Raw genomic sequence first — 22,092 nt, 5'->3', positions numbered from 1 at the left:
CTCACTTCAAAGTGAGAATTCTGAGATTAAAGTCATTATCGCTTTAAATAAAATTGTGTGAACTATTTTTTTCTACTGGCCTTAGTCCTCTTCTAGAAACCTAAAAAACAAGCAAACAAACAAAGGAAGCTGCTGAGGTCACAGGGACCTTCACTCAGTCATCAGCCACAAAAGCCACCGCAGTGGAGCCTCAAAATAAAACTTGATCAAAGTGGCCAAAAGAATTTAAATCAATAAATGTGTGCTTTTCTAACATTCAGAACAGTGTAAACTGTTGCAGTCCATTAGGGACGCCACATTTTTCCTTCTTCCTGACGCCTTCACGCGTCTCTCGCCCATCTGACACAGGAACACAGGCGTTGTCAGAGTGTGTAACAGCCATGTTTGGTCTACAACATAAAAATCCGAGGCAGCGCTCCATGACAGGTAGACAAACTACCGTGAAAGAAGAAGGATCCTCTTGATCAGAACAAAGCGGAGGCAGCGGTGTGAGACTCCCAAAAATATATTCTCCACACTGACTCACACGTACGAACGACTAAACAAAACGTGGCCCGCTATTAGCCAGGAAAACGCTCAATTGCTCTCCGCCTGCTGCTATAAACAGAATCACTCCGCCGCGTCGCCGACGATTGGACGCTGTCGCTTCGCAAGAGCCACTTTTTTGGCCGACGACAAAGGCGGGGAAGTGAAAAGACGGTAATCAAAGGCCGCATCGCCTCCTGCAAGCTCGTCACGTAGCTAATTCAATCCGGCAAAGCGTGAAGCAATTAATTCCCGTCAATACAAACACAAATATTCTCTCCTGCCCGTCAGGACGGTCCTGCAGTTGTTTGTTGGCCTGTGTTTACCAGAGCGAACCAGGAGGAGCAGGTGTAATTGGGTGTGGACAAAAACAGGAACCGCGCAGTCTGGCTGCTTAAATGAGATCAGACAATCTTCTTCTGTCCATTTCCTGTGGAGACAACAAGCCCACTAAGCCTCCTCTGCCCCCCACCCCCCACCCCCATCAGTTCCCTGTTATTTTTTTTTTTTTTTGATAGGGCTGGAGAGTGACGCCGAGAACAGATGGTCCACTGAAACTGAGCCGCAGACGCTTTTATAGATGAGCCTTATTGGTGGTGGGGAAGAAGCTTCTTATTGAGAGTATAAATGTGTATTTAAAAACATTGGATTTATTGCTCGCAGTATTGAATATTAACGGACTGGGGCGTACAATAATTGTGGGAAATTCAGCATTAGAAAGAGCATTAGTGATGTCACTTGCTGTGTGTTTGTGGTGGGATGTTTGTGAGGCTTCATGAAACAGTGCCCTCATTTTCACCGCCCACTAGATGGCGCTCTCTGCTCTAAAATCTTGGGATGAACAACCACTTCAATGAAACCTCACATCATTTTTAAACCAGCAGCGCCATCTACTGAGCACTGAAAATCGGGACACTGTTTCGTGAAGCCTCATCAAGGCATCACTAACTCTCCTTCATCATGGATTTTTTTTTTTTTTGGTTATGATGGTTATAATGAAGGACAATGATATGTCCAAAGGACAAGTTGCAACTTACATTCAAATTTCAGCTGTCGTCCTACGTTTTCATGTAAAACAAGTGTAAGAAGTGTAAAAAAGCCTGGGTATTATACAAATGTGACAGGCACATATATAAAAAAAACAAAAACAAAAAACTGTTATTTTACCAAAAAACAAATCCAGTCATTGAGACATAAATACATTTTTTATAAAACAAAATGTAATAAATTGGTTACAATGTCAGAGCTTTTTTTATTGCTAAAACACAGATTAAAAAAACATTAATAAGAATATTAAAAACCAAAACAAATATTTAGAAGTTTAACAATGCAATGTAAATGTAGACAGATTCATGCAACTCCTGAAGCTATATTTCCATCAGGAGGTATAATTCTTGGAGCACCAAGAACAAGAGTCTGCAAAAGGCATTTCCAAAAAAATATACAGCTCTGGAGGCAAAAGAGGAATTTGAGGATTAAATTAAGGCAACTGGACATGATATGAAGGTACAGTAAGAAGCCTGTTGGATTAAAGGTAAACTGGTTTCTAATTTCTTTTGCCGTATTTAAAACCTCAGTGAATAATCTGCAGAGATTAAGGAGCCAAATAAGAGCAGTTCTACCTGAGCAGGTCATGACAGGGAGCTCACCTTCACCCACCTCCACGGTCTCTTCTGGTGATCCACCCACAGGTACAGGAGAAAGCTCTCATCCATTACGCCGCCATCAGGCCACCGCAGGTGACAGCCGACGGGAGCATGGATGGAAAAGCTGCGGAGAGGGAAGACAGGATTGAGATTTGCTACTTACCTTCATCAGTATTCAAAGCAGCCGCCGGTCCAGATAGGACAGGGAGTAGGAGGCTTGGGAACAAAGCGGCAGGGTGACCAAACTGCATCTCCAGCGCTCTGCTCTGCCACACATGCATTCAAATGCTTCATGCCCACTGACCTAAACCCGGCACAACCGGCCTCATTCAACGGCGCTTTGTTCCCAATCCCTCTTCTTCTCCACTCACTTCCACACCGTTCCCCTCTCTTTGGCGCCGGTTCCCTCCACCCTGAACGCTGCATCAAGATAAGAAATGCTTTCTCAGCATGTGCCGCGTCCTCACATTGAGATATTGACCAGAGCGAAAGTCATTTAGCCAGTGGCCACTGCTATCTGGCCGGAGGAGCGTCCGAGTTTAAATTCACTTTACACAAATAATGAGGACTAATGATTGACCGTGGAGCGGGATCGATCGGACGCTTTAGCAAAGCAGCTGCTGACTAACCAGAAACAAGAGCAGTAAAACCAGCAGAAGGTCTTTATACTAAGCAGATTTAAACAAGTCGTGAAGAAGAACGAGCTCATGCAGCAGAGCTGGAATCGGCTCCCTGAGTTCTGGTCATTAGAAATAAACACTCGATGGTATACGGAAAAAAACTCACACACACACACACATATATATACTGTATATTTTATATATATATATATATATATATATATATAGTGGTACCTCGGTTTTCGAACGTCCCGGACTTCGAACAAATCGGAGTTCGAACAAAAATTTCGAGATTTTTTTGCTTGTGGAAAAAACATAACGTGCGCGGACCGATCAGCTGACCCACGATGCGCTTTGTTATTGTGTATAACGCAGCCTCTGTATGCAGACGTGTCCCGTTAGCTCCATTTACTGACTGTTTTCTCTTCATATTGAGGTGTAAAACCTTTCCTGTCTCCACACTGGACCGACTGAGTGTCACAGGGGAGGTGCTCCTCGACACCTCCAAGGCTGGAGCGCGCACTCCAGGGTTTGATGTCCTGTTGTGGGCTGGAGCTGGGACAGGGGTGAGGCGAGTCTGGGACAGAGCGTGACTTGGTTTATGACTTTGTCACAGCCAAACTGCACAGAAGCGCACATTCAGAGCTGGACACGCACCGGGCACCTCTTCACTTCTGGAGAGACGTCACTCACTCGGCAACCCCTCCCACATGCAGCGGCCACACACATAGAGGAACAGCGCACCTGCAGCAGACACTCTACATTCACTCCTACAAAAGTCTATTTTAAGGCTTGGAGCGCATTATTTCTTTTTCCATTCATTGTAATGGGAAAAATCGATTCAGAAATCGCTTCTCGAACAGCCGTCTGGAACGGATTGTGGTCGAGAACCGAGGTACCATTGTGTATATATAAAATCTTCAAACTTTTTTAAAGATGCAAGAATCCAATGAGTCCCTTGCAACATAATTCAGTTATCTTTATTACATTTTTCACACATAACACACCTATGAATGCGCAGACTCTTTCATCAATGTTAAAAGCAAAACCAAAGTGTTTTATATATCGATCCAAAGGAGACAAACAGAAGAATGGAGGGAGGCACGTCTCAGGCTCACAGGAGAATACGATGAAAGGAGGGAGCCATTTCAAGTTCGGATGACGCGTCTCCAACTCCCTCGAGACTCTTGTAAAAGTGTCGGGCGGTGACGCGAATCAAGCTGTCACTCACGCTGCAACCCTCTTTTAAATGGAAAGCAAAGAGCAGTTCAAAAACAGACGCCCTTGTCAGTTCAATCACAAGTCATAAGTGCCAAAATCAACTCATCTGAAGATCTCTGGAATTCTGAATTAAAATAACTGCTTCTGCAGTAGCAGAAAGTCCGAGTCAAGTAAGACATTTTGGAATCGCAGCATCCCACTTCAAGGTCGCTTCAATTCCAGCACGAGCCGCGAGCAGGAACACATTCGTCAAACTGCGGAAAAGGCGGCCGGATGGATGGACGGCAGGGAAGAGACTCATCAGGGCGCGTGATCCATGGACTGTTCGGAGTCATCGCCTTTTAAGTCCCGAGGGTCCGCGGGTGCAGCCCTGGGCTCTGGAAACCTGGAAGCAGAAACCAATCACTCTTCAGCAGCTTCACAAACTCGTGCGGTTCTCGCCGCGAACACACAAAATATGGAAATATAACAAACCCCAGCTTCAATCCAGCGCCGCCTTAAGTAGAAATCATCTATTCCATCGGTTTAATATTAGCTGTTCCGCGGCGACAGAGACAGAGTGACGGTTAAATCGCGGCGACCCGTAGCAATGGCTGCGGCGCTGATAGATTCTATTCCGCTGGAGACGGTCCACACTAATCACGCGCTCTAATTGGATGATGCCTCCAGGGTGATGGAGCACCTCATCCCTCTCTTCTCTTCTCGGCTGTGACTCTTCCCTCCAACTTTTCTCCTCCATCTTCCACGGGCGTGAAAGACAGACACTGTTTGGGCGAGCGTCTGTAAACATGCTAAAAACCCCGCGGCTGCGCTCATTAACTCCATTATCTTCCACCAGTTGAGGAGCGCAGTGACTCCTCCTCCATCTTCACCCGGCCGTCATCGACATTGCACACTGACTAAAGCGTCAACAGGCAGCTCCCCAGTGAGATTTGAGCCCATGACCTTCCTGTAATGAGGCGACCGCTCGTGCGCTACGCTACCAAGCTGCTGCCATTAGCTTCATTTAACTTTCTATAAATCATTCAGGGGGACGGCACAGAGGGACTGAACTGTCCTCCTCAAAATAAAAAAAACGGTTCTTGGTGGGTGGTTAAAGTCGGTTCACAGATTCACCAAATCTCCCTGAGACACTCTGTCCTGGAATCTTCAGGTGTGTTGATGCGCTTCAGAAATGAAACGGTAAAATGACTTGATAATTCAGAAGCCACAGCCAGCAGTGCGAGTGGAAGGAAGGAGTAAAGAGGTATGATACTCCCTCATACCCAAGGTTGTGGAGCACTTTGGATTCGGCAAGTGCTGATGTACAAAGCCTTAGTACTCACTCGGGATGCTCCGATATATATATATAAAATCATTTTAACTCAGATACTTTTCAATATATCTCTTCAAGGAGGCAAACAATAGAAAAACCTTGCTGAATGCAGCGATTCTGTCAAAAGGACACCTGAGAAACCTTTACTCTGATGTGAGACATTGCAGGTGAATCTCTGGAGACTTTGCTATGTCTGTGACATACTGACATACTGGCTGCTTGTAGCGGGACTCTGAGACAGCACTGCATTTATGAAAATTTCCACTTTCAAAGTTTCAGATTCAGGCAGCTGACGAACATTGCACCTGACTCCAAAACGTTGATGGACCTAATAGTTTCCGTGTCCGACACCTGAGAAAGGTTAGCCATCTAGCTCGGTGAAATTAAGAATTATTTCTTATCATTTCAAAAGTCACGCTCAGATCCGCAGGTGTAGCTAACCGTCAGCTGTGCTAACAGCCTGCTGCAGAGGAACCAGCGCTCTCACTTTCATGAGCCCGGAAAACTCTCTGCGCTCCGTTCAGGAGTGGGAACAGGAAGGACGCGTCATAACCAGCGGGGCTTCATCAGAGCGCCGGCTGACACATGTGATTGGTTGTTGTGATCTGAAATGACAGGTAGTGATCGGCATTCATCCGTCACGCTGATGTCGGCCGATCATGATCGGTGACTGATCGATCGGAGCATGACTAGTACTCACTGAACTAATCCACCTTGTTCATTAGTGCCCACCCACTGAGGCACCAGCACCAGCAAGCCAGACAAGTGCCAACCCATCGTGACTCCGAGAACCACCACATCTAGGGGCCCACTACCTATAGAAATAACACAGACTAATAGACTGTGGACAACTTGAACAGAGAGAGTCTAAAGGTATTGTCCTGCACAAAGTTGTCACATGGTACAAACACACGATGAGGCCTGAAATGAGTCCCCCAGAAGGAAACCAGATGGGGGACGACAGCTGGACACCAGAGCACCACCTTAGCTTGCTGTTACAGAATCATCTGGCTGCTTCTGGAGATGCAGTTTTTATAGTATTACATTTTCGGCTTAAGCTTATTGGTTATCTAACTTACATACTGATCTGGAGTTAATGACTTGAAATTTGAGAGTTGGATTCACCACTGCCTGTGGTGTCATTGAAATTAAGCCCCGGTTATGTCCTGATAAATGCGGTCGAACACCACCTCAGTCCTGCGGCACCTGCGGCAGGGGAGGACGATTAGCCACCCAAATAAGGTCAGGTCATGTGAGCCATCCAACCAACTCTATTATGGGAAGTGTCATACACCTGGATGAAGAGGGAAGTGGGGAGAGACAGTGGAATGTGCTGAGTGCAGCGGACATAAATCTTCAAAAGGTAAAAGTAAATAATCAAAAATGATAAATAAAATACTGAAAGGCGATATATAAAAAGAAAACTCTGATACTGGTAGCAAGAGAGACACATTTTAAAACAGATATTACATGAAGTATCTTTGAAGAAACCTGAAGCTCTCTGAGCACACAGCAGATCTAAAACTAGACATCAACTTCCACTTGAAAGAGAGACAGGTGAACAGTCCAGCATTCACCCATCTGTGTATGAATATCTTAAAAAAACATATATATATCTTAAAAAAATAAAATACAATAAAAGGTTGAACTGAGCGTGTCAGACTCAAAATGCTGCAGCAGCACAAGATGAGCTGGTGGAATTGGCAGGGTGACGTGGCTGAATTAGTCAACGCAGAAGGCCATTACACTCTCAATTAAAACGACATGTTTCCAAAACGCAGACGTTTGGGGTTTCATCATGGGGTTTTAAAACAGAGACACACTTGGCCCTGTGCCAGCTTGCTAAAGAGAGCTTCAAACCTCGGTGACAGAGCAGAGAAAGTATAACAATCTGCTTGTTTTAGTGCATCGCCAGCGAGTCACGTGACCACTTTCAGTTTAGATAAATCCTAAGAACTTAAACATGGAGACGGCACCTAGTCACCAACCAATCGGTCCCTCCTGGATTTTATTCTTTTTGTTGCTGCCAAAAATCCCGGTTTTTGCGGCAGATAGTGCCAGAAAGTTAGTGGCAGAAAATAGTGGTGAAAGTTGTGATCATTAAAAGGTTCTGGAACAACGAGACAGGAAATAAGGACTTTTACAAATGAGCTTGGAAAAAATAGGCTTCAAAAAAGCTGCATAATGCAAGAATTTTAACACAATATGCTTTAGATGCAAAAAGAGTACTTCAAGTGCAAAGGACGCACGTACAAAAGTATAAAAGTCAACCTGCTGGAGCGTCCTTGCTTAAGAATTGCTGTTCGTAGTTCGAACAAAAATTTGGAGATTTTTTTGCTTTGATTTCAAACGGAAATCCAGAACTCGGACGCCCTGAAAAAAGCCGGAAAAACATAACGTGCGCGGATCGATCAGCTGACTTCTTCATATTGAGGTGTAAAACCTTTCCTGTCTCCACACTGGACCGTGGTAGAGTGTCACAGGGGAGGTGCTCGCTCTCCACACCTCCACTCCAGGGTTTGATGTCCTGTTGTGGGCTGGAGCTGGGACAGGGATGAGGCGAGTCTGGGACAGAGCGTGACTTGGTTTATGACTTTGTCACAGCCAAACTGCACAGAAGCGCACATTCAGAGCTGGACACGCACCGGGCACCTCTTCACTTCTGGAGAGACGTCACTCACTCGGCAACCCCTCCCACATGCAGCGGCCACACACATAGAGGAACAGCCACCTGCAGCAGACACTCTACATTCACTCCTACAAAAACCTATTTTAAGGCTTGGAGCGCATTAGTTCTTTTTCCATTCATTGTAATGGGAAAAATCGATTCAGATTTCGAACAAATCGCTTCTCGAACGGCCGTCTGGAACGGATTGTGGTCGAGAACCGAGGTACCACTGTACATGAAAGACAAGGGAGCACCAACTCTGGGAGTCTTATGTTTTGGGTTGAGTTCAACCCCCTTTCTGCGACTCAGCAAATAGAACCGAACTCTGGTAAATGCCCCTTTTCATGCAGTGAAAGTCAAAGTGACTGGACAAACTTGCTGGTTCCATTTCCTGGAGCGACTGAGCAATACCATTAACACTCAAGTACTATATTTGTGAATGAAGAAATGAGATGTGAAGACTTGTTTATGTTCAGGTGGCAGTGAACAGATTCCTATTGAAATCAAAAGCTGCTTCTTTAGCGACTCACCACCCACTCTGTTACTGAGAAATATTGTACAGCAGTTGTCAGCATCTTTGGAGAAATGAGACGCTGCACTTGTTTGACTTTTTATTCCCTCTCTGTCAGTGCTGTAATGATGATGTTATGCAGGGACTTGAACAAAAGCTATTTACACACTGGAGTGAGAGACGGTGTGAGTCAACAGACAGTAGATGGTTTCAGGGAGATTCTAATGCGATATATTGTCACCCTGGATTATGTTGGGCACCGGGGGAGGGCGAGTAGATTCTGACGCTGTCGAGAGCAGCCGTGAAAGAATCGGACAATTATTTATTTATTTTGAAATACATTTAAATGTTATTAAAATAATGGGATAAATAGGATTATTCAGGATAAGAAAAAAAATCACAAGATTTTCAATGGAAATAAATGAAAAGTAAAGGTATGAATTTGTAAGAAGTTCAAGAAAAAATGTGCATTGTAAAAAGGGTTTGTCTTATAGATAAATGCTGAAAATGAAAGCTATATAAGATAGATAGAGAAATACTTTATTAATCGCAGAGGAGAAATTCCCATTTGCAGCAGCATAACAGGTGGAAACATAAGAGCAAGTAAAAAACAATAGTACAAATAAAGATAAGAAAAAAAGTAAAATAAACAAACAACAACAGTCCTTCTTCTGTGAATGTGTGAAATAAAGTGCATGTGTGTCTATGGTGTGAGTGTGTAGTGAGTCCGGAGTGTATTTGTCCATTTTATCGTCCTCCCCGAAAGACGTTGAATATGATAAATGTACAATTAAAAGTTGACATAGTGAATTACAATTAAATAAAAAGCAAAATGGCCAGAAGAATAGTGGCAGAGGGCTGCTTGTGGCCCCCAGGCCAGCCTTTGCCCTCATCTGTCGCAGACAATATACTGCTGGTTTAACACTGGGGAGTTTCAACACTGCGACACCAGCTGGAAAGTGTTGCTTGTATCCTGCACGGCTGATGGTGGATGGATGACAGTGACATTGATGACACGAATAACGTTAGCTGCTTTGCTAATTCCAAGTTGTCGATCAAATATCTGCAATCTGGATGAACTGGAACACAGCACATGTTGATTTCAAATACAATGTGACTGATACTGCAGTCCTTGCATGAAGTGGGGGCGTTTACAAAATGTGATCCCTAAAGTTCAAGTCTCATTGTTGGACCTTTAATGTAGTGTATAATATAATTCTAAGGACTCAGTCATGAAAACATTACCTCATATTAAGCAACTGATTCGGTATTCAAAGCAGACGTTTGTGTTTGACCACACAGAGACTGAGCACAGACAGGAAGTCGCAAGACAAGAATATTGCAACAGATAAATCAATGTAAGTGCATTAAATCACAATTGATTTTGAGCTTACAAGATGTTCTACACACCTAAATGAAGACGGCAACTTGTCGCGACATAACCACTGCCCGGATTATTCCATCGCTCCCCGAACTTTCACAAGTGTTTTTAGTGTTTCTTCCTCTGCAAACAATGCTTCAAGGGTAAACAGCAGCGAGGACCTTCATGGCCATATTTCAGAGCACAGAATCAGGATTTATCAATTTAAAATCTCAGCAGATACATTCAGTTCACACCAGTTACAGGATGATTTAAACATTATTGTATCATATTTCCCCACCGTTGAAAGAATATCTGTCTATCTATATATTTGTATTTCACAAACCACCACCTCAACTGGTGAGACCAGGCGTGAAAAGTGTACTATTTGGCACTGCAGCGAAATATTCTACATGGGCATTTTAAGTCAAATGCTATAATGATGACAAAAAAAATCACAGTTGAAAATACACAGTGGCAGTTGAAAATGATTCATGACACTTCATGTAAAGTGATTATCTATAGCTCCCTCTTCCAGCTTCATGCGTGGCTCGATGCATGAAAATATGTCTGTTTTTCGGCAAAACTTTTCTAACGCAATTCTACCAGCGGACAGCTCTCTACCTCCTCGACCTTCCTGCATCACATCAAGGGATAAATATCGACAGCATAGTGTCTCATTGAAGAGCGCACAAGTGTCGTCGATCACATTCTACAACAGACTCAAATGAAATAAACCAAAATTCATTAGTGGTCAAAAGAAAATGTGTGAATAGAAGTGACTCACACGCATCCTCTTGGCACTGTGCAGACACATGGTGGCTGCCAAAAGAACAATTGATGTCGGCCGAAGTGTAAACAACCCCGTATGCACCGTCTCTGTGGTTTACATTAAAATCTGGGCTCCAAAGCTCCAGGCAAAGTTTCTCTGTGCACTTCTATCCATTAACTGCATTAGTGTCCCAAGCAGTTGGGAAACCGCCAGAAAACAAACACTGCAAACACAAAAAGGGAATAAAAAATACATGGACGTGACACACAACTGGGAACCATTTGCAAACTAAGATACGAACTGAGCCAAAGTGTTGAAAGTTTACATCTTAAACCGGCAAAACTATATCAGCCTGGTCCATTAATACACAAGAAAGAACTCTGCCGGCACTAATTCAACATGACTAAATGAAAACACAGCTCACAATCAAATAAATATAACAGCTTCCATGAGTCAAGTTTTGTATTGGCTCATGAGGGACTCATCGAGTGACCAGCTCTGCGCTGCCCCACTCTACTGAATCTCACCTCGGCACCTTGAAACAATGTGGAATGCACAATGATACTATTGTTTTATACACATTTTATAAAGTCATCTTTGCCTTTTAGCTAGTTCTGGAAAAAAAAAAAAAAAAAAAAAAAATATATATATATATATATATATATATATATACTAGCTTCCTGTATTTTACAGGTTGGAGCACAGGGAGTTGTGCTGTTGCAGTTGTCTTGCAATTCCAGAAGATCCCATTCTCAGCATGTGACATGAATTATTGCTGTCTGGAGAACGTAATACGGGAATCAGATAAACAGCTGGTGAGCACTTGGATTACCATCAATTCATTCATTTTCTTCTGCTTAGCAGCAGCAAAGAGACCCAGGCCTCCCTCTCCCTGATTTACCCACCTATTTTGGGAATACTGGCGTGTTCCCAGGACAACTGAGGTAGGAAATCTCTCCTGTGTAGTTTGGGTCTGCCACGCAGTCTACATCCCAATGGACATGTCAACAGGAAGCTTCTCAAGAGGCTTCTCAATTGGCGCGGCACTCCACCGATGAGCGAGGAGTCCTTGTCCTTATCCTCCATCCCTCTCTATCTCTCACACATCCACCATGTCAAGGACCCAATCTCACTCCCACAACAACAAAATAAGACAAGAAAAGAAAAATAATACTCCCACATTCTCAAAAATACACAAAAAAGAAGTCTGCGACACGATCTCAAACAATCCTGTTTGAAACCAAGAATAGTGAGCCCAGCAAAGTTGCTGTTTTCTGAACCTTAAAAATGAAAAGAGAAAGGCAAGTCGACAAATTAAAACTTCAAGGTTGATAAACTGTGGCAACCTCGAGGAGAAACGTAAGATTTACGTGTCAGTAAAATGAGCTTGTTGTCACGCTCAGTCGAAGATAGTGTTTTTTTGGCAGTTCGATATGTTGAGCAATTCCCTGCTACATCTCCAGTCAACCATGGCCCCCCTTCCGTCCTTTAAAAAAGTAATTACAAACACGTTCAGGCCGCAAAGTAAAGCCTCCACCATGGAGGTAAATGAACTATTTATATGCAGGCGGATTTTGCAAAGCCTGTAGACACATGAACGCAAAAACTGATTTATTCCGCCTTGTGGAAAAAGGACATTACTTTGGAGACAGAAAGGAGCCACAAATAGACGGGGTGAAAGTGAGCAAAGACGGAAGGGTGCATCACAGGAAACAAAATGTCAGTGGGTGGCTGATAAATTCTCTCCAAGTCAAGTGTTGCTCTGTCTTTTTTTCCGTGGCTTCAGTAAGCGATTGGCTTGCTGTATGTGTGCGTGTGTGTCAGCGGCTTGTTCCAGGCGTCTGGGCTCTCTCTGACGGTGAATTATTAATAAGCTTTAATGTAGTCGATGTATTATTGATCCGGGCCAATCATTGCCTCCTCTTTTTGTATGACCGCGGCCTGTGGACAGGGGACGCTATAAGCAGCTGCCGAGCCCAGCGTCTGGTTGTGAGTCTGATTGATGGACGAACAGTTTGAAGGTCTAGAAATAGAACAGCCATTGATAAAAAAAAAAAAAAAAAAAAAAAAAGTTTGGGACTGACAGGCTATAACAAAGCTAATCTTACTAATGTTGTCTCCCTAATGGAATTCACTAATAGACCTCAAATGGGGCCATCACTCATGAGGAAAATTTAGGGGCTTATCAGGAGGACTTTCGGCTCTCCGGGGGCTTAAAGAGGGCGGGCTTCTTGCTCTGATTCACTTTGAATTTCCAGCCCAAGGCAGCACAAACCGCAGGAGTCCTGCGTCATCATCTGGAAAGACTCCCTTCACACAGCGGCACTCTTGCCAGCCTGACCCGTCCCCATCATCGTGTGAATAAACGCGACGTATTGGCATGGCTGGGGTTTAGCTAACTTGTTGGTACCGGATCAAAATAAACAACAACCACCGCGAAGCTTGTAAAAATGCCTTAAACTCCTCATCCGTCTCAGCCATGCCGAGGGCATTAGCTACGACATGCTGATTCCAGAGGTCTGTAGATACAAAGAGCTTTTGTTCTCAGGCTTCATGATTTAGCAAAGTGGTGTAGCGTGAATTAGACCGCATCCAGCGAGGTCATAGTGAAACCCCAGCCGTAGAGAGCATCTACTGTAGATCAATTTGCATTTTCAAAGAGCGTTGAAGCTATTCGCTCGCATGATACTGGGGCCCTGGGGGTTCCCCTGTTTGGTCTAATGAGAGAGAAGCCTTAATGGTTATTGATAGAGCTTATGAGAATGAAGCCACACTCCTGTTAGCTGTGCACTCTGACATGACTTCATGAGGAAAACTTGCCTCCTTTGAAGGTCTCTTAAGCCTTGCAAGCGTCGGGATCAAAGGAGTAATAAAGTAGATTGTAGATTTCATTTATGGTTTTGTACTATAAAAACGGGAAAAAGAAACAGATCTTGAAAATGAGAGGAAATAGGATCATCTACAGCATCCAACTGGGGCACCGTTCTTTTCGCAAACCAGTCTGCAAAGGTCCCTTTTCTTTTCCCTAGAAGTCTTTACTTTCATCGTACGTCCCAGAAGAGGGCGTGTGACTTAGAAATAGCCTCTGTGCACACCTTTCATTAACAGTGGCGGCGTGATCCTCACAACACCTTCGACGCAATGATACTGCCAGGGAGAGTTTGAGATATAGACGTGTCTCTAATGAGGAAGAATGCGAATGAAAAAATGAGGAGGGAAAAAGGTGACATCCAGGAGTGAAGAGAGACCACACATCTGAGCTTCAGAGGGATGAAGATGGAAATGGATTCCAAGTCCACACAGGAGAATGAATAACCTCAACAACAGTGGCAAAAAAGAAGAGAAAGAGAGCTCATTTCCAACAGTAGTTGGTGAATAATTATGATTATGAATTATTATTCACCATCAACTATTGTCTATTATCACAGTTTTTCAACATTTATCTTCTGGAACACACAACAAACAATTTACTATGCAGGTTCATGATCATTTTTTCAAAATCACATTTCATATGGAAGCTTTTGAGAAGATAAGAAAGTGAGAATTACAGCTACATAAACTTTGTTTGCCCTTGAGCAAGGAAACCCTGGGATCTTCACTAGCCTTGAAATGTATCCCTACTCTTCAATGAATATGTATTAACATAGTTATGGTTATATTGAACAAGATCATACGTTCATTTCATTGGACTCAGTTTTAACAAAAGCAGGTGATACAGTAATGTGAGACACATTTAAATAATCAAAATGGTAAAAACCAAATGACTTAAAATATCCATATGGGAAACTATACAATTAAATATTTTTACGTTTTCAACCTGGTTATTTGTGACATGCCGCAAATGTTCACGCTGAAAATAATCTAAATCAAATCAAAATAGTGAGGTGCTTTCCAATGGCCAGGCCTATTCAAAAATGCTCACTGATGCCGAGTCAAAATCCTAAATGCATCTAATCCACAGGCCAAACAAAGCTGAAATTTAACAGAATGCAAAATTTGTCTGTTTTAATTTCTGAAAACAATAACATTTCTCGATGATTTAGCATCAAATAAATAAATCGTCCTCTGTTATTAACACAACTAACAAGAGCAAACATACATACACCTGCATCAAATTCTCTGTCTTAGGTAGTTTCCAGAGGAGTTAGTGACTTCCTTGACTTTTGCAACACCACAGTACAGACACAAAGAAAAGTGATCAGGATCATTGTCAGAATATATACAAAACAAAAATACAGGGGTCGAGAATGATGATTCATTAGAAAACAATTTTGTACTCCAAGCTCAGTGTGGTAAGATGCCAGCGACGCCATATCACCTACATCTCCACATGGACCTGTGAGGTGCCACCCACCACCGGGACACATTGTTTATGCTTTAGGAATAAAAATGCGACTTTCGAAAAAGATGGAAAGTGTCCAAAATTGATCCCACAATGTTTAAGAAATGTAAGAAATTCATGTTTGGGCTTTAAAGAGAAAAAAAAAAGGTTTAGGGGCAGGTTAGGCAGAGATGACAGCTTGGGTATGTTGGCACCAAAGACAGGACAAGGCAAAATTTAACCTTGAAGAAAGACAAATAACATGAAAACACAGGCTGGCTTTTGTTCAGGCTCACACTACACAGTTTGCCGATGGCAGCTAAGTTTTGTGGACTGAATATTATAATATAATAACAATAGTATTCTTTAATGCATCATAACGGCATATTTTATTGATACATATGTGTTTTAATATTCTCTATAATATACAGTCTAGTACCTCAAGAGACGTACAAGACATACTTGCCAAAACCATGGCATTGTCACATCAGGTACAATATATATATATCTATCTATTTATTTTTGGACATTTCGTTTTGTTTTTGGAAACTGGAGGCCTCGGACCGAAATTTCGTTGCCATCATATAGTAATATGTTTTGTGCAATGACAATAAAGAAAGTCTAAGTCTAAGTCTAAGTCTAAGTCTAATATACCAAGCAAACAAGCATTGTCCCCCCTCAGCATCCTCGTTCCACCCCCAGCCATCTATTTGAATATCCAGAAACACTGTGGGAGGTGAGGCATATGATTCAAGTAAAACATATCGGACGCAATAGTCCGCCTGATGACTGCCAATATGAGACACCTTACGACTGTGAATATGTCTGTATTCATAAGCGAAATACCTCTCCTTTGTCTTTCAGCCTTGCCCAGCTTCCGCCACCTTAACCCAGCTTGAACTTCCTTCCAGTATCTTCCTGTTCTAATACCAAAGGACAAGCAATCATTTTGCCTGGGTTCTCTTCGAGGTCCAGCGCTCGTTCAAATCCTCTCAATATCAATAAAGCATTATTAAAGAGGCATCTTTGTGAGCTATAACCATCGATTGTTTTCGTGCTAGACCTGAAATAAAGCACAACAGGGAATTTGTCCTTGTACAGTAAAACCCAGCATGAACCGAGGGGTGTTAAATGTGACCCTGTCCGTCGTGCATTTCATTATCGGCAGAGTTGCAGCAATCTAATCATCCGGCAGATCCATCCCATAATGTAGTTCTAGGTGTTTTTGCATTACATTGTTACCCAGCTAAAGACTATACAGTCAACTCTCTTTGTGGCACATTTATTATCCCGAGGAAGCCAGTGAACAGACTGTGATCGACTAAGCGGAAAGGTCAGCGAAGCAGAATACAAAGTAGGCTGATGCTCAGCCAGTCCGAATAATCGCACAGGTCGGTCTGCACCGCAGCAGGTGAGAGAAATTGCATGATTATGTTATTCCGCCAAGCACATCGCTCACTTCGGCGCATGTACCTGCTGTTAATCATGCAGAGGAATTAATGCGGAGCCATTTAGATAAGAGCAAAAAAAAAAGACTGGGCATACTTGGTCATTTCTGTGGCGACTGCAGCGGCGGAGCAATTCACTGAGGGAAACTGCAGACATCCTATCGGTGCGGCAGAAATAAAACTCCTCATTAGTGTGACTGTCAAATTAAAAACCATCCACACACAAAGAAAGGTATCCTTGTTATTAGGCCCTGAATCAACCACTGGAACGAGGACCATGGTCCGGAGAGATACGCTATACAATCCGTTCATGTCTTCCTCCACTGAAGTGGAATGCAAAGTGACAATTACATTTACTCCTAATGGGCGACATCACATCGAAGGCACAGGGCGGAGACATTATACCGTTGGTCCCAAATTAAATGCGGAGTAAGAATGTTGGGAAGACCCCGAAGAAGGGCGCAGAGGAATTATAATAGAATGACGGTAATGGCTCCCTGCTGTATATATAAAGACAAGGGGGAGGTGTTGACAAGAATCTGCCGACAAAATTGTTAAACCTCAGTGAGGCCACATGGAATTCCTTTCTAGCCGAATCCCTCCAATGGATTTACATCTAAACAACTAAATAAAATGCACTCTTTAACTCTTTATGTTTTCCAAGAACCTTCATCATCATGAGCGACGTTCACTGGCGGCTAAAACATGTCGCAGTAGACAATGAAATTGTGATATTTCTCCAAATATCCCTCAAATGTCAATTTATGGGCCTGATTTAGGGGTTTTGGTCACCTTTGCAAATTGGGAAAAAAAACATTCTGAAAGTACGTTCTGGTGATTCATGGAGAGACCAAACCTTTTTTTTCTCAATTTCTTTTCTTTCTGCAAAAAACTATTCATAAAATATTGACTTTACAACAGAATTTAGCTTGAAGAAAACCTGAATTCCAACCCTGCTATTTTACAGAAGTTCAGTTGTGTAAATACTTCCGTAGTTTATAACAGAAAAGCTACTAAATTCCAACCTTGTGAATAGACATTTGCATCCTGACTTGTGTTTTTTATTTGCCCTCAAAAATGTTCAAGTCCTGAAGAAATCAACAATGGATTTGACACCTGTTTCGACAAAACAGGTTTTTAAATAAACGCCTGTTGATGCTTGCGCTGCTCCATGACATCCTAAATGGGCTACCTGACATTTCTAATGAAGTAAAGGCGCATCACAATTCTGTGATCAAAACAAACAACATTATACAGCACTTTCACTCCCCTAACAACTGCTGTCAGAATACCGACCCATTTTGTTGATCATTTGACAGCCACAAACTGAAACAGCATTTTGTAAAAACAAAAGCTGAAAAAGCTTATATTACTTTATGCTTCAACAAGACTCAGATTTAATCTACTTTACCACCACCATAAAGCTGAATAAGACATGCAAGGTTTCTTGCATCGCAGTTTTTCAATAGATATCATGTTTAGGACAGTTCAGCCTTCCAGGAAAATGCAATGCTGCAGTTTATTCTCAGTCTCATGCCTCGCACTATTTAATATTTGGCACTCCCAGTGGAGGTCAAGGTTCTGAAACTGTCTCGCTATCCTGCTTTGTACTGTAACTTAGGTTAAGCATCAAGAAAAAGCTGAGGGATGGAAAATATAAACACAGCGGAGGTCAACCTTCCATAAAACTGGGTTTGTTGGCCACAGGAGTGAAAGCACATAAAACACCATACATGTACAAGTAAGAGCTGTGGCCTCCGTGGTTGCATCAAATGAGCCAGTCAATGACTTTACATCAAGGTAGTGAGTATAAAGACAATACACATAGATATACATAAACATACATACACACAGATACAAACATACATATAAATATCACATAACTTATAACTTTAAAAATGTATAAAATCCAATTTAACAATAATACAAAAAATATGGTGGAAATTACATCACTTTTCAACCGACAAACAGCCACAGTAAGTTAGTTGCCGAGTAGTGAATCTTTCCTAAAGTGGAAGATGGAGATACTTTACACTGGATTAAATTGAAGATTTATTAATACTTATGGCGCAATATCTCATAATAACAATGTTTATATGATGCACATTCATTTCTCGGGGCAAGATGAAATATTTCCCCCGCAGTATTAGGCACGTAATAATAGAAGTCTCCAAATGTTGCTCCCAGGGAACCCATTTGTTTACTGGCGTGTAAAGAGCATCAAAGCCTTGCAGGGATTCAACGTTTTCAATTTCACGTCAGCTGTTCTGAGTCATTAAACAAGCCATTTAAAGAAACTTCATGATAAACCCTCTCAATGCAACTTATGTTGCAAATAAACGGCAGTTTCACTTACATGTATACGCGCTGAGTTTTAATTGGCAAAAAGAATCTAAACTATTGTGTACTCTACCTGACAATATTCGAATTGTTGTGTACTTCAACACCTGGTTACACTTCAGATTGGGGAACATATGCGACAATAAATAAACTACTCACTCATTTGTGTATTAGCAGCATATTGGTCTGTACTCAAATATTATAAAGTGATTGCCACGTTGTTAAGCGTCTGACTATATTTTACTCTGGAATGGAATTAATAACACCGTAATGACTGAATATTAACAGTTAAATAAAGTCATTCATTTGTTAGCAGTTAATCCCAAAGTGTTACACTTATGTAATGCCTGTGTGTGTTCACTTTATTATTCGTGTATTTAGAAGTTACAATAGTATCAGTATTGTGAGTAATAAATGAAGAAACTGGATGAAACTTGGGAGCGCAAATGTGTCAAGATGTAAATAAAACATGAAAAATAAAAATGAATCCAACACAAAAAAAGGCATCCTCTGCAATACGAGGAGGAGAAGACATCCTTTGCCAATTTTGCTGCAGGTTCTAACTAACATCCTCAAGTTGTTCCCTGCCAACATATATGGATAGAAGTGATTATTATGGACTATTTTTCGCTCTTAAAATCCAGCTGTAAAGAGTAGCTCCCAGTGAATTGGATGTGAATAGGCAGGGGTGAAGATAAGCAGGTTTAAAACTGTTTTTTTTCTCTCCAAATAGAACCAATGAAATGGATTATGTACAGTACTTGTGGGTCTGTGAGTCACAGAACGCAAGATTAGTCAGCTACTGGAGGAGTATTAGCATCATCACAATGTCAAGTGCTCCATACATTTTTACTCCATTACAAATCAACGGATGAACTCACATTGTTGACCAACTACACAAATGATCCCAAACTTAATTGTTTACGCAGAATTCCAGAGAAACACAGAGCCTCAAAAACACGTTGGTGGAAATAAATAGAATTCAAATGCTCAGGGCTTCACATGAAATTGCTCTGGAATTGTAATTCTCTTTTGAAGTTTTAATCTTAAGACTGCTGGCGAGAGGGAAAGTCAAAGAAAACGCATTGGAGTGATAAACTTTTTATCTTTTCTGTGGGAGAGTGCAGCATTGGCTTGCAGGTAATGAATAGTGAGCACCGACGCTGCCCCAAACTTTTCTTTATTACCTCTAACTTCTTGCAGCCTGCAAACTCCAATGTGACTTCAAATGAAGAGAACTGTTTCTCGTTTTGCAATCTCTGCCCGACACCATCGCTGTAATTGTTCTACCCATCAATCGCCTTCTCTGCCTCGCTCTGATGCCCTCAGTCCTCACCAGAGGAACCATCGATCAACCATTAGAAAAGGAGGGGTGTCCTCAACTGATGTGCCCTGTCAGTCATATAACCACGGAGATGGCTCGCTTCCAAACAGCCTTTTTGAAGAGTGACCAGTTAGAGCGGCGCCTGAACTTTTGGCAAGCTGGCAGATGCCCCCTGTTGACTCTTTCAAACAACTCTTTCACCAACTGCAGACAACTGGCGCCACCTTCATCAGCCAAGTCAAGCAGCCCGGTGTGTTTGTCCCAGAATCTGAAAGCCTCGCGAAAGATTTGAAACATTGTTTGCAGCAATATAAAGACAATAGAACAGAAGCCTGCTTAGACAGACACTGTTTTAACCCCTTTGTTTTTTGGGGTTTTTTTTCAATGGAAAATACAACTTTCATATAGTATTTCAAAAGGTTGTACCTCAAATTTGGGTAGAGATAAATGACAAATGACTGAGAGTTAGGGAGCAGAGTGAATGCAGTTATCTGATTGGTATGTATCATGACGTCACTAGACGGCGGCCATAGTGAATTACATGTTACAGATGTTTGTCGGATCCACTGGAAATACTCTGCATCTGTGCGCCACCTTCTACTTCACTGTGTCATCTTAGAGTGTGAATATTCCTCTTCAGAATTTTGTCAGTAAAATCACCAGCCCTGGTCTCTGTTATGCTCCTACTACAAAGCTACTACCACCCTCATCGCCTCGACTGGGGGATGCTTCAACCTTTGTTCACTCCAAAATGCTTAAATAAAAATGGCCACAGATGTTCGTCAGATTGACGTTACTGGTGTCCACCATCTGCTAGTGTAAAGTAGTAACTACATCAGGCTTCAGAAATGCACCTTGGCTTCAAATGCCAAGGCAAGAACCACAAGTATCACTTAATTCCAAAATCATGCCATGTTGTTTTAACACATGTATCTTCAGCTAAGCAGTACTTAGTCCTGTTCTGGGTTGCAGGGAGTGCTGGAGCGTATCCCAGCAGTCACTGGGTGAGAGGCAGGAATACACTCCAGACAGGTCGCCAGACCATCGCAAGGCACACACACATTTTACATTTTACAATGAAGTGCTAACCATTGCGCCACTGTGTCGCTCCTTGTTTTAACACATAAACCATTACTCTGAATCATATTTGTTGTTGGTCAGCAGTTTGAAGGTAAACTGAAATCTTTTTCTCCTCTTTCTCATCAACAGCATACACAAAAACACTAAACCAAACCCCCAGCTTGACACACACATAAAGTTCCCCAAGAGAAAAAAAATGGACAAACTTCTCTGCCACAGTTTGACATTTAATTTGAGGCAGCAATTGACCTTAAACACTGAAGTAAAAGGACCTTTAACAGTGGCCAAGACTTTCCTATACCATTAAACTAATGTCTTATACTATATTATTAAACAGGACAGGCAAAATGTTGTGGATAGCAACTATATTTAATATGGCTGAAAAGCATTTTACAAGAAGATGATGCAGCTATAACTCAAGCTTACTTCAGTAATATTCACTAAGTCGTCGACCAGTTGGATTCCATTCAGAAAATAAGTATTATTTGCATTGAACTGATACACAATAGAAATAAACATATCCAGCAACGGACCAAATAAATTAATAATTAGAGACTACAGTGACAAATGTCAGATGTGTATGAACCATACGTCTTCAAGCGTTTTCAAAAATGAATAGAAAAAAAACAATAATAAAAGCATAACAAAATAAATAAGTGAATTGCTTCGTCTCCTTTTTCCATGATAGAAGTTGATGTGAAATTTGATTTGGGACAAATTGAAAATATCCTGCAAGTGCAAGTGCACTGAAAATATCAATGGTTAATCTGTTTCATCTGTCAGGAGAAAGACTCTTTCATTACAGGAAACCAATTCTCATCATTCTTTGTTCATGGCCCTTAAATTGTGGTCTTTGAAGGTAGAAATGAATATTAATAGTTAGAGGGCCTTTTCAAGCAGAACGGCTGGGTTTGTCACAACTTCACAGCAGAGAGGACTTC

General features: G+C 42.0%; 1 protein-coding gene across 1 annotated transcript in view; it reads right to left on the bottom strand.

Moving 5' to 3' along the window:
- Positions 1–3,761: 3,761 nt before the first annotated feature.
- The window catches only part of trim44 (tripartite motif containing 44), a 39,910-nt gene continuing 21,579 nt past the window's right edge, over positions 3,762–22,092 (bottom strand). Inside the window, exon 6 of the mRNA XM_053885169.1 lies at positions 3,762–4,397. Coding sequence (XP_053741144.1) covers positions 4,313–4,397 — 85 coding nt within the window. The 3' untranslated portion in view covers positions 3,762–4,312. The remainder of the gene's footprint in view (positions 4,398–22,092) is intronic.

The sequence above is a fragment of the Synchiropus splendidus genome, chromosome 14 (genome assembly GCF_027744825.2).
Source record: "Synchiropus splendidus isolate RoL2022-P1 chromosome 14, RoL_Sspl_1.0, whole genome shotgun sequence".
NCBI lineage: Eukaryota > Metazoa > Chordata > Actinopteri > Syngnathiformes > Callionymidae > Synchiropus > Synchiropus splendidus.
The sequence above is the reverse complement of the archived record's forward strand: the minus strand, read 5'-3'. Positions and strand labels throughout refer to the sequence as shown.